Genomic DNA, 16,735 nt, shown 5'->3' with positions numbered 1-16,735 from the left:
ACAATAGCTAGCACACAGCAGCATTGATTCTAGTCAAACGGTAGCATAGCACAGTTCGACAGATATATCTGAAAAAGCATCCCAAATTGGGTCCTTATCTTTGTTGATCTTCCATCAGAATGTTCTCCAAGGGGTCCTTTGTTCAGAAACGTCTTTATTTCGATCCAGAACGAACGATTTCCCTCTTGAATTAGCAAGCACACTGGCAGTGCGGCGCTAACCTCTCCATCTTGACAAAATTCTTGCGTCGCATCACGTCTAAAGTCCAGAATAAATTTCAATAATATAATTAAACTATATTGAAAAAACATACTTTAGGATGATATTGTGACATGTATCAAATAAAATCGAAGCCAGAGATCATATTCACCTTTAACGAGTGTTTTCCAGGAGCCGAGTCCAGGTCCTACTTCGCGCCCAGAAAAAAAAATAAAGTGCGTAAGTCTCACTCCAAGAGGTTGTGTTCAATCCCAGGACGAGATAATCAAGTCATTTCTGCTCTCACTTCCGCATGACACCCAGAGGAAGGCGTATGACGTGTTTCTACAGTCCTAAGTGACATGCCCTTTTATAGACAAGGTCTTGAAGAGCGACATCGATTTTGGAAATCTCACTTCCGGATAGGAAATGGGCTGTAAAAATAGTTCTGTTCCACTTAGAGAAATAATTAAAACGGTTTTAGAAACTAGAGACTGTTTTTTATCCAATAGTAATAATAATATGCATATTGTAAGAGCAAAAATTGATTCAGAGGCCGTTTGAAAATTGGCACATATTTTCCAGTTTTTCCTGCAGCCATAACAAGTTAAATTTATTCATGGATGTTTGTGAGACATCTCTTTGCATAGCCCACCACATGCATTGTTTTCTAACCACATCTGGATAGATCCATATTGAATTACTATGGGAATCAATATATCTGAATGACAGAAACATTGGAATAAATTAGGCTCAAGCAACTGAATGCAACAAAGTGTTGCTTACTGAAACACCCAAAGTCATCCAATTGTTATAATAGCATTGGAAGCATTAGCCTAACCACGTGTGATCAACTATTTCAGCACTGTTTCGCGCTGCTTTGAGGCAAGCATGGGGACTGATCTTGATAAATCAATCAGATTTTTATTTTCACTGAATCTTCATTTGGGTATTGGTTAGCCGACAATTAGGATGTGGAAATGTTAGGATTATTTTGCCCTTCACTCGCAGTTGCTTTGTAGCCTAGGCCTACTCCCGACCGGTCACGTTTTACAGAGCCATATTTCCCAGACGGAAACCCTGAGGACTACATAGGCTACTGCAAAATGCATTTAAATTTTTCTTGGAATAGAAACACCATAATACTAATCAATTTAATTAAGCTACATTTATAACAGTATAAACAGTACAGTAAATACAATAAGTATTTACAAACAAATTATAATCAATCCAATATAATCTGTTCTAACAAAAAAAGGTTTTAAAGTCTCTAGTACAGCCAACATTAAACTGTCAAATGCATTACTAAATTCAATCGCTTTAGCGATTTATTCATTGTTGAATTCATTGTTATTCATTGTTGAATTATTCGAGGCTCCCTTATTTCATTTTATAACTAAAATGCTTGACTGTATTTAAAGACATGGATGACTTGTATGCTGTGTGATGATTGATAGATATACCGCATATTGAAGTAGGCCTTTCCAATCAAATCAAATGTTGTTGGTCACATACACATGTTTAGCAGATGCGATTGTGGGTGTAGCGAAATGCTTGTGTTTCTAGCTCCAATAGTGCAGTAATATCTAAAGTAATATCTAACAATTTCACAACCATACACACGCATTTAAAGTAAAGGAATGGAATTAAGAACCTATAAATATAAATATTTGGACTAGCAATGGCAGAGCGGCATAGACTAAAATACAGTAGAATAAAATAGAATACAGTATATGAGTAATGCAAAATATGTAAACATTATTAAATTAAAGTGACTAGTGTTCCGATTATTAAAGTGAACAGTGATTTCTAGTCTTTATGCTAATAAATAAGTTACGCTAAAACAGCTACAGTAAATAGGACTCTAGGGTCATACAGCTCCATGTCATTTCAATAACTTAGCTTCTCAAAGATGCCCACTAGTGGTCAAACTAGCATTAATGGCAACAATGGCTGACAGTAAAATATTATGACGTCATGCACTACTAAGGACATCTAGCCAACTTGACACAACTGTGGGCTCAGCATCCCTGTGAAACGCTTTCAAGACCTTGTAGAGTCCATGGCCTGACAAATTGAGACTTTTCTATCAAGTGTGTCTTAAAATTGTACCTTATTCAAGCTCAATGAGGAAAATATTAGCCAGATAAATTAGCCAGATACAATTTGACATATTTTGGGCAGATTCACAGTCCAGAGACATTTGGCATATTTTTATAAATATATATACATGGAAAATATAAAAATGTTAAGTGCCCAACAAAATTGCATAGGTTCAAAATGATCAGTGATATATTTTGACAGAGTCAAATGTTGGAAATACATTTTATTTGTGGGTCAGATATAATTAGAGGAAAATATTGTTGGAAAATATTGTTGTTTTATCATGAAAAGTATGTTTTTCCATGACAGCCAAAAACCCATGTGCAGATGGCAATTTCTCTGTACACCTAAAGCCAGCCATACTGAGGTCAGCAATGGACAGATGGATTTGTGAGCTTGGCTTTAATATTAGGACAACTAAGAGCTATGCTATAAACAGATCAGTTCATAATAACACAAATCTGTGTCAGACAAGTCATATTAGAGACTCATACATAGCCTAGTTTTTATCACAAATTCCATAGCCTCGGATCTGAATAAACATGCATTAAAACATGTAGTGTATTTATAATGGTCACAGACCAAAACAGAAACCGAAAGCACACATCTAAATCAGTTTATTAAAATACACAATACGTGAAACATTACAGAATCCTAAATGACCTCATTTAGTAATGATGATTTGTGTGGTCATATACAGCCATTTTTATCTCAATATGTAACGGCAGATTTCCTCCTCTTCGTCTGAAGAGGAGGTGTAGCAGGGATCGGACCAAGACGCAGCGTAGTTAGTGTCCATGTTTTAATAATAATCAACTGAACAAGACACAATACAAAATAACAAAAGTGAATCTAACCGAAACAGTCCTATCTGGTGCAATGAACACAAAGACAGAAGACAACCACCCACAAAACCCAACACAAAACAGGCTACCTAAATATGGCTCCCAATCAGAGACAAACGACTAACACCTGCCTCTGATTGGGAACCATATCAGGCCAAACACAGAAACAGGAAAACTAGACACACAACATAGAATGCCCACTCAGCTCACATCCTGACCAACACTAAAACAAAGAAAACAGAAAAGAACTATGGTCAGAACGTGACACAATATCAAATCCATTCTGGGTAAAAATGAAGTATCTTACTTTGATTGTTTTCTATTAATTTTTTTTTTTTTTAACTCTTCTTAGCAAAGAGCAATTTCTCAAGCAAGAATTTTGCTAGGACTGATCTAATTGGGGACGAGAACTTAAAATTAGCTTTTATTGGCAGAGAGGTTTGAAACTCTCTTTCTAATCAAAACTCCATCCCACCAAAACAGGCTTAAATTTCAGGCAGTCTTTTCAAACAGCTCTTACACTAAAAAGGGAATTATCATAATTTTCACAATTTCACAGTATTATTCCAACCTCATAGTGTGGAAATAAATATATATAAAATATGATAATCTGATAATCCAGTTTTGTAGGCAAACAATATGACCATTGTTCTCCCCTCTAACCCTATGGTATGAAAAGCTGCCAATTAGGATGTTGCAATTATAGCATGTTCCACTAAAGAATAGATGGTATCATTTATGGCAAGTTGTGGCTTTTGTATCTCTCACACCTTTGTCAGAAAGCATCTCGTCATCTCGCTCAACTAAGCCTCCTTTTGTATTACAGAACTATAGCAAAGTTTACAGAGTTGACTTTCCCATTAGATTTGTTTATTCATGAAGTTATGAACATAGATCTCATACCTTTAAAAATCTTGCAGTTCCAGTTATTTGATTCTCCTGCTTTGTTCCAGTCAAATCTAAGAATAGTTAATTGTCTTTCAGTTTTGCAGTGAGGTCAGTGTCTCACACTGAGATAAGTGTCTGAAGTGTGTGTGTGTGTGTGTGTGTGTGTGTGTGTGTGTGTGTGTGTGTGTGTGTGTGTGTGTGTGTGTGTGTGTGTGTGTGTGTGTGTGTGTGTGTGTGTGTGTGTGTGTGTGTGTGTGTGTGTGTGTGTGTGTGTGTGTGTGTGTGTGTGTGTGTGTGTGTGTGTGTGTGTGTGTGTGTGTGTGTGTCAGTTACCATTTTTAAATGTAAGGGAAAAAATGAATTACTTAATGATGCACAAAATAATGCACAAAAACACTTACATAATTCATATAACTTGCATATGAATGATTGTGTGAACAACTCTTGCAGTCAGTTTACCTAAACATGAATCCAATGATTTGAGAAGATTTGACACTATACGTGAATCATCACATCATTTGTGGAGTGCTCCAGTCTTACTCACCCACTTCATCTCCTGAAGTGGATTTATTTTGAGTGATTCTCGCCTTTGTTTGTGCTATCAGACCCAAAGAAGGGGACACCTATAATTATTATAATGCAGAACTTTAACATGACAAATAACTAAATAACTAACTAATTCTATATGTTTTAAACATGTGGCCTATTTTTACCTGCTAGCTAGCCTACTAGCTACGGCTAACACATTCACGGCCACATTTCCACTGCCGTAATACATTTTACAGACACAAAATATCCCACCATATGGAACAAATAAATTATGATTTTTATACAGTATGACTTTACAAACATAACTGGATGGAAACCTGAGTGAGTCTGACAACCAGTCAGAGACCACTATGATGACACACCAAATATGTTTGACGGATCCTTTTTGTCTTCTTCTAATGCCTCTTAAGGGGAAAGTAATCCAATAGTAACTGAAAGTAATCCGATTATGTTTGGCTAATCCAAAAGTTACGTTATTTTGGACAGGTAACTAGTAACTATAACAGATTACATTTAGAAAGTAACCTACCCAACCCTGCCTACGTTATACTGTTTATAGGCCTATACATGTTACGTAGCCTATATAGCTGTAAATGGTGCTGTATATTACTGCCATGCAAACACTTCAGTAGCCTACAAAAAGCATGAATGAATGGATGTATATGGCTGGGTGCTGAACATCCTTTCAACAGAGTTGTAAAGACTACACCAAACATTTGCATTTGACATTAAGGTCATCCTTCTCCAGACGGTGGTCTTACACAGACAGAAAGGCTTGTTGTGTAACTAATAGAGAGCTTTAGAGTAGCGGTGTGTAAATACGTATTAGGGGACAGCGGGTTGTGTTGTTATGTTCATTAATACATTCTTGTGCGGATTGGGGCAAGAGAGTGAGAGAGCTTTACATAATTGCATGCATGCTTTTTCACGTGAAATGCCCCTTTAAAAGTGGGATCAGTTAGGTTAGAGGCACATTGTAAAGCAAGCGGACAGTGAAGAGTAAGTAGATCTGTGATTTCTGCACTTTACTGGTGTGAAAAATCGGATTGAAGATGGTGTCTTCCTACCCTTTACCGGATGGTTTCTCAGACTTCGATGTATTCTCTTTGGGATCTTGTCTGCTAGTGGAGGGTGAGTGATGGAATTCATCCATAAATGCGGTAGCTATGCTTCTATATGCTATGTTAGACCTGATGATCTGTGTTCAGGGTTGGTGGCCTGTTTACGCACTCTTTAACAAAGAGTGGTAGCAGCGCAGTTACGTGACCTGATGCAATATGGATGAAATGCTGATTTTGTCCAGACAATTGCATGATATATCCTATAATTTCACATTCAATAGTCTGGAATAACACATTATTATTGTTTAAACAGCCTTTCAAAAGAAAACTTTAAATTTTTACTTCAAATCTTGGAATATGCGCTCTGCTATGCACACTGCCACTGTGTTTATAACCTATTCTGTGTTATGTCCCTTAAAGGTCTTCTGGGATTCTTCCTGAATGCTGTGACAGTCGCTGCTTTCCTCAAAATAAGAGAGCTGAGAACCCCCAGCAATTTCCTAGTCTTGAGTTTGGCATTGGCCGATATGGGCATCTCTGCGAACGCAACCATTGCCGCTTTCTCCAGTTTTCTGAGGTGAGTGACATAGCATACTAATCCTCCCCATCGCCTTATTCACTTTTTACTCACACTGACTCATTGTTGCAACGTTTTGCCACTGCAAAATACCATTAATTGAATATGGAATATTATATACTGGGGGTTCTCAATACCATAGCGGACCAACTCAAAGGAGAATATGTGTCTCTCTCTCTGACATATTCCAATCAATTGGCTAATCAATATCTCGGCATAGTTTTAGAGTAGTACACCAACGAGGTAGGGTCATAACAGACCTTCCGGGGACTATGCTGTGATGCATAAAGGCGGAGGATTTAGAACTCTTTAATCGGGGGGATGAACGATGATGCTCTGGGTTGGCGTCTAGGTGGTTTAGGATTAAAACAGGCACCAGATTCACTTCAAATTCAAATGGTTATTAATAGATGACCATGGCCAATGCAAAATATCATAAACAGACACTGGCCTTCCCTGCAGTCTAGTTCTATGCACTGTAAAGTGTTTGCCATTAATTTGACAGTATCTTACAGGCATCTCGGTGGTGAGTAAAATTCTGTATTTCATATTGCTGTACACCTACTGTAATATAAATACAGTATCAAAGCAAGTACTGTGTAATGACACACACTACACTACCGCAAATTGACTGACGATATTATACTATAAAAATGTAACTGCTACCGTAATCGGAATGAATTAATTGATTAATTAATGGATGAATGAAATTCATTGAGGGGAGGAGTTTGTATTTCACTGTAATTACAAGTGATTAGTGCAAGCAGGTTGGCTGCTAGTATATTACAGTATATTAATTCATGTTTCGTGTTTTATATCACTTGCACTTCTAGAGGCCTTCTCAAAAGCTTCCAAACTGACAGAGACTACAGGGTAGAACAGACCAAAAGGACATGACATAATGCTCAACACTTAAAGCTTTGAGACTTGCTGCCATTTCAATCTGTTGACTATACATTTTAAATTGACAGAGTACTATAACTACATATGAGTTAAATTGGTACAGCATTCTCACTAATGGGTGCAACAAATATAGCTTCTTACAAGGTACGCCTCAAAATATGTTAATGAGCCAGAAACCATACCATGCATCTCCTAATGGTCAAAAGGTTTTTAGGGCTCAAACGACACAATACGGTACGGTACTGCATTCTGTGGGGTGGAATTACAGTACCATTTGAAATATGCCAATTTTCCCACAATGCACCATCATTTACAGTATGCTGCAGTAAAATGTTTTAAAGTTTATTTTTACTGTTGATAATACTAAAAATGACCATATAAATTACAGTTTTCTGTTACATTGTGCTCTACCAGTCTATCAATTCATTGTTGAACACAATAAAAATAATAACATAGTGTTAAGGCCTAATGTATTGTCTTTCCCCCTCTTTACTACTGTATGCCCTTCTCCAGGTACTGGCCCTATGGCTCAGATGGCTGCCAGACTCATGGCTTCCAGGGTTTCGTGACAGCTCTCGCCAGCATCCACTTCATTGCTGCCATTGCATGGGACAGATACCACCAGTACTGCACAAGTAAGTGGCATGAGTCTCATAGGTTTCTTAGGTCTCATACATCTCCATAGACACACGTGCACACACACACACACACACACACACACACACACACACACACACACACACACACACACACACACACACACACACACACACACACACACACACACACACACACACACACACACACACACACACACACATCCATCCCCAACAATAAATGTACACACACACACACATCCATCCCCAACAACAAATGCACAAACAAACACACACTAAACAGGACTAATCTTTGTGTGCAGCTGTTCTTGGGGCCTCACAGCATCCTAAAAGGCCATCTGGCCTAAGAGTCTATTGGTCTGTTATGAGGTCACTCATCTATATGGTTTTAATGACCTCTCACAAAGACATAATCTGCAGATTACACCCACACTGACACAATTTCTATTGTGTTTTGACCTTGTCAAACTATACATTGAGTGTACAAAACATTAAGGACCCTGCTCTTTGCATGACATAGACTGACCAGGTGAATCCAGGTGAAAGCAAGGTGCAAGGTGCACCAGTTTGTATCAAGAACTGCAACGCTGCTGGGTGTTTCACGCTCAACAGATTCCTGTGTGTATCAAGAATGATCCACCACCCAAAGGACATCAGCCAACTTGACACAACTGTGGGAAGCATTGGAGTCAACATGGGCCAGCATCCCTGTGGAACGTTTTTGATATATACAGTTGAAGTCGGAAGTTTACATACACTTCAATCTATCAATCAATCAAGTTTATTTTATATAGCCCTTCGTACATCAGCTAATATCTCGAAGTGCTGTACAGAAACCCAGCCTAAAACCCCAAACAGCAAGCAATGCAGGTGTAGAAGCACGGTGGCTAGGAAAAACTCCCTAGAAAGGCCAAAACCTAGGAAGAAACCTAGAGAGGAACCAGGCTATGAGGGGTGGCCAGTCCTCTTCTGGCTGTGCCGGGTGGAGATTATAACAGAACATGGCCAAGATGTTCAAAATGTTCATAAATGACAAGCATGGTCAAATAATAATCAGGAATAAATGTCAGTTGGCTTTTCATAGCCGATCATTAAGAGTTGAAAACAGCAGGTCTGGGACAGGTAGGGGTTCCATAACCGCAGGCAGAACAGTTGAAACTGGAACAGCAGCAAGGCCAGGTGGACTGGGGACAGCAAGGAGTCATCATGCCCGGTAGTCCTGACGTATGGTCCTAGGGCTCAGGTCCTCCGAGAGAGAGAAAGAAAGAGAAAAGGAGAGAATTAGAGAGAGCCAAGATGTTCAAAATGTTCATAAATGACAAGCATGGTCAAATAATAATCAGGAATAGATGTCAGTTGGCTTTTCATAGCCGATCATTAAGAGTTGAAAACAGCAGGTCTGGGACAGGTAGGGGTTCCATAACCGCAGGCAGAACAGTTGAAACTGGAACAGCAGCAAGGCCAGGTGGACTGGGGACAGCAAGGAGTCATCATGCCCGGTAGTCCTGACGTATGGTCCTAGGGCTCAGGTCCTCCGAGAGAGAGAAAGAAAGAGAGAAGGAGAGAATTAGAGAGAGCATACTTAAATTCACACAGGACACTGGATAAGACAGGAGAAGTACTCCAGATATAACCAACTGACCCTAGCCCCCCGACACAAACTACTGCAGCATAAATACTGGAGGCTGAGACAGGAGGGGTCAGGAGACACTGTGGCCCCATCCGATGATACCCCCGGACAGGGCCAAACAGGAAGGATATAACCCCACCCACTTTGCCAAAGCACAGCCCCCGCACCACTAGAGGGATATCTTCAACCACTTCAACTTACAATCCTGAGACAAGGCCGAGTATAGCCCACAAAGATCTCCACCACAGCACAAACCAGCACAAGCCAACCCAGACAGGAAGATCACGTCAGTAACTCAACCCACTCAAGTGACGCACCCCTCCTAGGGACGGCATGAAAGAGCACCAGTAAGCCAGTGACTCAGCCCCTGTAATAGGGTTAGAGGTAGAGAATCCCAGTGGAGAGAGAGGAACCGGCCAGGCAGAGACAGCAAGGGCGGTTCGTTGCTCCAGAGCCTTTCCGTTCACCTTCACACTCCTGGGCCAGACTACACTCAATCATATGACCTACTAAAGAGATAAGTCTTCAGTAAATACTTAAAGGTTGAGACCGAGTCTGCGTCTCTCACATGGGTAGGCAGACCATTCCATAAAAATGGAGATCTATAGGAGAAAGCCCTGCCTCCAGCTATTTGCTTAGAAATTCTACGGACAATTAGGAGAACTGCGTCTTGTGACCGTAGCGTACGTGTAGGTATGTACGGCAGGAGCAAGCCCATGTAACGCTTTATAGGTTAACAGTAAAACCTTGAAATCAGCCCTTGCCTTAACAGGAAGCCAGTGTATGGAAGCTAGCACTGGAGTAATATGATCAAATTTCTTGGTTCTAGTCAGGATTCTAGCAGCCGTATTTAGCACTAACTGAAGTTTATTTAGTGCTTTATCCGGGTAGCCGGAAAGTAGAGCATTGCAGTAGTCTAACCTAGAAGTAACAAATGCATGGATAAATTTTTCTGCATCCTTTTTGGACCGAAAATTTCTGATTTTTGCAATGTTACGTAGATGGAAAAAAGCTGTCCTTGAAACAGTCTTGATATGTTCGTCAAAAGAGAGATCAGGGTCAAGAGTAACGCCGAGGTCCTTCACAGTTTTATTTGAGACGACTTTACAACCATTAAGATTAATTGTCAGATTTAACAGAAGATCTCTTTGTTTCTTGGGACCTAGAACAAGCATTTCTGTTTTGTCCGAGTTTAAAAGTAGAATGTTTTCAGCCATCCACTTCCTTATTTCTGAAACACAGGCTTCTAGCGAGGGCAATTTTGGGGCTTCACCATGTTTCATTGAAATGTACGTTTTTTTTCTTTTTACATTTTAATTACCGTTTATATTTTTAGTTTTTCCATCACAACTTTTTTCCATCATTCAACTTTTTCACTCCGGACGCTTTATCTAGACATGGTCCAGTAACTTTCTACTTTTACCATGTTTCATTGAAATGTACAGCTGTGTGTCATCCGCATAGCAGTGAAAGTTAACATTATGTTTTCGAATAACATCCCCAAGAGATAAAATATATAGTGAAAACAATAGTGGTCCTAAAACGGAACCTTGAAGAACACCGAAATGTACAGTTGATTTGTCAGAGGACAAACTATTCAAAGAGACAAACTGATATCTTTCCGACAGATAAGATCTAAACCAGGCCAGAACTTGTCCGTGTAGACCAATTTGGGTTTCCAGTCTCTCCAAAAGAATGTGGTGATCGATGATGTCAAAGGCAGCACTAAGGTCAAGTAGCACGAGGACAGATGCAGAGCCTCGGTCTGACGCCATTAAAAGGTCATTTACCACCTTCACAAGTGCAGTCTCAGTGCTATGAGGGGGTCTAAAACCAGACTGAAGCATTGTTTGTCTTCAGGAAGGCAGTGAGTTTGTCAGGACCCGGTGCGAGAAACAGTCACTAATAATTGACAGAACCCAGAAGATGAGGCAGACACAGCAGTACTAGAGATGGTGGTTTAATAAAAAATAGATATCTTCCAAAATACAAAAGAAAATCCACAAAGTGGTAAAAACAGCAAGGGAAAAAACAAACCTCAAAAGATCAATCCAAAAATACACGAGAACAAAACCAGAGAACCTCAGGAAAATTCAACAAGAGAAAAATGTTCAAAGGCTGGGGCTGGGTGCTAACATACAAACACTGAGCAAGGAACTGAGGAACACACAGGGTTAAATACTAACAAGGGAATGACTTACAGGTGCAAACAATAATTAGGGCAAGAAAAAAACAAAAGGTACAAAAAAGGTGCAAGGGGGACATCTAGTGAACAAAACCTGAACAGTCCTGGCCAAAACCTGACAGAATCCCCCCCCTAGGAACGGCTCCTGACGTTCCTACCAGCCTTCTCAGGGTGGAGGACCCTGAACTGACGAATGAGGTCAGGGTCCAGTATGTCCTTGGCAGGAACCCAGGAGCGCTCCTCGGGACCGTAGCCTTCCCAGTCCACCAGATACTGCCAGGACCGCTGCACCCGGCGGAAATCCAGTATCCGATGGACGGTATAAGCCGACTGGCCTCCGATGATACGGGGCGGAGGGGGAGGTCTGCCTGCCGGGATAAGGGGAGAAAAAACAACAGGTTTTAATAAAGAAATGTGAAACGTGGGATTAATTTTAAGGGATCTGGGTAAGTGCAGGCGAAAAGTAACGGGGTTCACTTTTCTGGCAACCTTAAAGGGACCGATGAATTTCTGGGACAGTTTGCGAGACTCCACCCGTAGCGGTAAATTCTTGGTTGAGAGCCATACTCTCTGGCCGAGGCGCAGGGTAGGCCCGGGACGGCGACGTTTATTGGCTTGTTGTTGGTAACTCTGTGAGGAACGCAGAAGATTAAGACGGGCCTTCTTCCACGTAAGCCGACAGCGTCTGATGAACCTCGAGGCTGAAGGCACACTGACTTCTGCCTCCTGGTTCGGGAACAATGGAGGAGCATAGCCAAACTGACACTCGTGCGGGGACATACCAGTGGAGGAGGAGCACAAGGTGTTGTGCGCGTACTCGGCCCAAACCATGAAGGACGACCATGTGGACGGGTTGTTGGAGACCATACATCTGAGGGTGGTTTCCAGCTCTTGATTCATCCTCTCGGTTTGGCCATTGGACTCCGGATGGTACCCTGAAGATAGACTGGCAGTGGCCCCTATGAGTTGGCAGAAGGCCTTCCAAAACCTTGAGGCGAACTGGGGACCTCTGTCGGAAACCATATCTTGCGGAATGCCGAAGACTCGGAACACATGGTTAATCACCAACTCAGCCGTTTCCTTGGCAGAAGGTAACTTAGTCAAGGGAACGAACCTGGCCGCCTTAGAAAACCTGTCGATGATGACTAGGATAGTTGTATTACCATGGGACGGAGGAAGGCCAGTAATAAAGTCCAATGAGATATGGGACCAGGGTCGGTGGGGAATAGATAGAGGGTGAAGGAGTCCTTGAGGGCGGAGGTAAGAAGATTTGCCCTGGCAGCACACGGAACAGGCCTTGACGAAAGTGGCAACGTCTTCTTTTATGGTGGGCCACCAGAACTTACGCTGGATGAACTCCAAGGTGCGACCTACGCCCGGGTGACAGGTGAGGCGAGAGGAGTGCCCCCACAGAAGGACTTGGGACCTTGCTGCCTTGGGAACAAACAACCGATTGGCAGGACCTCCTCCAGGGCCCGGTTCGATGGCTTGGGTTTGTTTCACGGTATCCTCCACTTGCCACGAGATCGGAGCCACGATCTTAGCGGCCGGAAGGACAGTCATGTCAGTATCTTCTCGAATGGCAGGAGAGTAGATTCGTGACAAGGCGTCCGGTTTGAGATTCTTCGACCCGGGTCTATAGGTGAGGATAAACTGAAATCGGCTGAAGAAAAGAGACCATCGAGCTTGTCTGGAGTTCAACCGCTTCGCCTGCTGGATATACTCCAGATTTTTGTGGTCCGTAAGCACTTGAAACGGTTGAGAAGCCCCCTCGAGCCAGTGTCTCCATTCCTTCAATGCCATCTTAACCGCTAGGAGTTCACGATCCCCCACATCGTAATTCCTCTCGGCCGGGGTAAGCCGGTGAGAGAAGAAGGCGCAAGGATGAAGCTTCTTGTCTTCACCCCTCTGAGACAGGACAGCTCCAACCCCAACCTCTGATGCGTCTACCTCCACCACAAAAGGTTCATCCGCCGTTGGTAGTGTCAGAATGGGAGCAGAGAGGATGCGCTGCTTGAGTCCTTGGAAGGCCGTCTCAGCTTCTCTTCCCCACAGAAACCTTGTGTTGCCACCCTTGGTTACAGCTGAGAGAGGGGCTGCCACCGAGCTGAAGTTCTTGATGAACTTGCGGTAAAAGTTAGTGAAGCCCAGGAAACGCTGAACTTCCTTAACGGACTTGGGGGTGGGCCAATCCGCTACCGCCCCTACCTTCGTGGGGTCCATCTGGACTCGACCGGGTTCCACTACAAATCCCAGGAATTGTTCTCGGGAGGAATGGAATTCACATTTTTCCGGCTTAACGTACAAATGGCTGTCAAGGAGGCGTTTGAGTACTTGTCTGACATGCTTAGTGTGTTCTTGAAGGGAGCTCGAAAAGATGAGGATGTCATCCAAGTAAACAAACACGAAGATGTTAAGCATATCCCTAAGCACATCGTTTATGAGCGCTTGGAACACAGCTGGAGCGTTGGTCAGGCCGAAGGGCATCACCAAGTATTCGTAGTGACCAGTAGGCGTGTTGAAAGCGGTCTTCCACTCGTCACCGGGTTTGATCCGCACAAGATGGTATGCGTTCCGCAGGTCAAGCTTAGTGAAGACCACTGCTTCCTGGAGCAGCTCAAAGGCTGTGGCCATAAGGGGTAGCGGGTAGCGGTTACGGACGGTTATGGCATTAAGTCCCCGGTAGTCGATGCAAGGACGTAATCCCCCGTCTTTTTTGGCCACAAAGAAAAACCCTGCTCCCGCCGGCGAGGTGGATGGACGCATGAGGCCTGCTGCCAGAGAGTCCTTGATGTAGGTATCCATAGCAGCTCGTTCGGGAGGAGATAGGGAAAAGATCCGACCCCTGGGGGGGCATGTGCCCGGAAACAGGTCGATGGGGCAATCGTAAGGTCTATGGGGTGGTAGTTTGGTGGCCCTCTGTTTGCTAAATACCGGTTTGAGGTCATGGTAACACTCGGGAACTCGGGACAGGTCGATGGATTCTAGAGACTCCGGAGGGGAACTCGGGGAACTTGGGAAGATACAAGTGGCTTGGCACGTAGGACCCCACTGCTTGATAGTGCCCACAGACCAGTCGATGTGAGGGTTATGGCTGTGAAGCCAGGGGTGTCCAAGGACGAGAGGGAACTCGGAACACGAGGTCAGATGAAAGTTCATCACTTCCTGGTGTTGGGAAACTGAAAGTCGCAAGGGGGTAGTGACACGAGTGACAAGTCCAGATCCCAAAGGGCTTCCATCCAACGTAGTAACCCTTATGGGATCACTTAGAGGTTCAGAGGGAACGCCATTTTCCTTCGCCCAGACACCATCCATGAAGTTACCTGCGGCTCCAGAGTCTACCAAGGCTTGAAGGGGAAGCTCGTGGTTGTCCCAGGAAAGGGTAACTGGAATGAGCAGGCGGGAGTTGGATGGATGGGAGGAGGTTATGTTTCCCGTTACAGTCCTCCCAGGCCTGCACGGGAGAGTGCGTTTTCCCTGGAGCCCGGGACACGTGGAGAGGAAATGGCCCGGTTTGCCGCAATATAGACAGCATCGCTCCCTCATCCGGCGGTCTCTCTCAGCCTGGGAGATGCGTCCAACCTGCATGGGTTCCGGTGGAGTCAGCGAGGATAAAGGTGGAGACTCGGAGCTGGGACCGATAGGAGCTAGGGTGAGAGATCTACGGTTGAGCTCTCTCTCTCTCAGACGCAGGTCTATGCGTGAAGCCAACTTGATCAGGGACTCGAGGTTGTCTGGTGGTTCCCGAGTGGCCAGTTCATCTTGGATGGTGTCGGAAAGACCCTTCAAAAAGCACACTGTGAGCGCCTCGTCGTTCCAGCCACTCGCTGCTGCCACCGTGTGGAACTGGATGGCATAGTCCGTCACGCTGCGCCGACCTTGGCGGAGAGTCAGGAGCTGTTTGGCTGAGTCAGGACCGCTGGTAGGACCTTGAAACACTCGCTTGAATTCTTCAGCAAAGGTAGAGTAGCTGGCACAGCAGGGACTTTGGGCATCCCACACAGCAGTAGCCCAGGCTAGGGCTTTTTCCGACAGCAGGGTGATGATATATGCTATCTTGGACCGGTCGGTGGGAAACGACGAGGGTTGCAGCTCGAAGGAGAGAGAACATTGGGTGAAAAACCCCTTACAAACCCTCGGATCACCTGAGAACCGTTGGGGAGGCGGCAGACGAGGTTCAGCCAGGGGGTTAACTGCCACGGGCACTTGAATCTGATGAACTGGAGCAGAAGCGGTTGCAGGAGAAAGTTGATCAGAAATCTGCTTTATGGAAGTCATCATCTCCGACAGAAGTTGAGAATGTCCAGCCAGTAAGGCCTCTTGCTGAACCAGAGCAGCTTCGTGACGTTGGACAGTCCCCTCGTGGTGGGACAGCATGGGAAAAAAGTCCTGGGTACTGGCTGCCTCTGGGTTCATATTAATGGCTCAGTGTTTCTGTCAGGACCCGGTGCGAGAAACAGTCACTAATAATTGGCAGAACCCAGAAGATGAGGCAGACACAGCAGTACTAGAGATGGTGGTTTAATAAAAAATAGATATCTTCCAAAATACAAAAGAAAATCCACAAAGTGGTAAAAACAGCAAGGGAAAAAACAAACCTCAAAAGATCAATCCAAAAATACACGAGAACAAAACCAGAGAACCTCAGGAAAATTCAACAAGAGAAAAATGTTCAAAGGCTGGGGCTGGGTGCTAACATACAAACACTGAGCAAGGAACTGAGGAACACACAGGGTTAAATACTAACAAGGGAATGACTTACAGGTGCAAACAATAATTAGGGCAAGAAAAAAACAAAAGGTACAAAAAAGGTGCAAGGGGGACATCTAGTGAACAAAACCTGAACAGTCCTGGCCAAAACCTGACAGAGTTGCTGCGCAACAGCTTTTTCAAATTTTTTTGAGAGGAATGGAAGATTCGATATAGGCCGATAGTTTTTTTATATTTTCCGGGTCAAGGTTTGGCTTTTTCAAGAGAGGCTTTATTACTGCCACTTTTAGTGAGTTTGGTACACATCCGGTGGATAGAGAGCCGTTTATTATGTTCAACATAGGAGGGCCAAGCACATGAAGCAGCTCTTTCAGTAGTTTAGTTGGAATAGGATCCAGTATGCAGCTTGAAGGTTTAGAGGCCATGATTATTTTCATCATTGTGTCAAGAGATATAGTACTAAAACACT

At 43.4% G+C, this 16,735-nt stretch overlaps 1 protein-coding gene across 1 annotated transcript; it reads left to right on the top strand.

The window, feature by feature from the left end:
• The first annotated feature begins 5,322 nt into the window (after positions 1–5,322).
• LOC139569801 (RPE-retinal G protein-coupled receptor-like) lies at positions 5,323–8,071 on the top strand. Its single transcript, XM_071391159.1, has 4 exons — positions 5,323–5,714; positions 6,065–6,221; positions 7,638–7,759; positions 8,064–8,071. The coding sequence occupies exons 1-4, from the start codon at positions 5,636–5,638 to the stop codon at positions 8,069–8,071; spliced, it is 366 nt and encodes a 121-aa protein (XP_071247260.1). The 5' UTR covers positions 5,323–5,635.
• The last annotated feature ends 8,664 nt before the right edge of the window (positions 8,072–16,735 follow it).

Source organism: Salvelinus alpinus, chromosome 3 (genome assembly GCF_045679555.1).
Source record: "Salvelinus alpinus chromosome 3, SLU_Salpinus.1, whole genome shotgun sequence".
Taxonomy (NCBI): Eukaryota; Metazoa; Chordata; class Actinopteri; order Salmoniformes; family Salmonidae; genus Salvelinus; species Salvelinus alpinus.
Note: the sequence above shows the minus strand (reverse complement) of the source record. Positions and strands in the feature narration are given on the sequence as shown.

Bases quoted from the DNA above. Each gene is read 5' to 3' on its own strand.
- LOC139569801 (XM_071391159.1), top strand. From the start codon at position 5,636: ATGGTGTCTTCCTACCCTTTACCGGATGGTTTCTCAGACTTCGATGTA. The intron at 5,715-6,064 runs GTGAGTGATGGA...TGTCCCTTAAAG, and splicing joins ATCTTGTCTGCTAGTGGAGG to GTCTTCTGGGATTCTTCCTG. The intron at 6,222-7,637 runs GTGAGTGACATA...GCCCTTCTCCAG, and splicing joins GCTTTCTCCAGTTTTCTGAG to GTACTGGCCCTATGGCTCAG.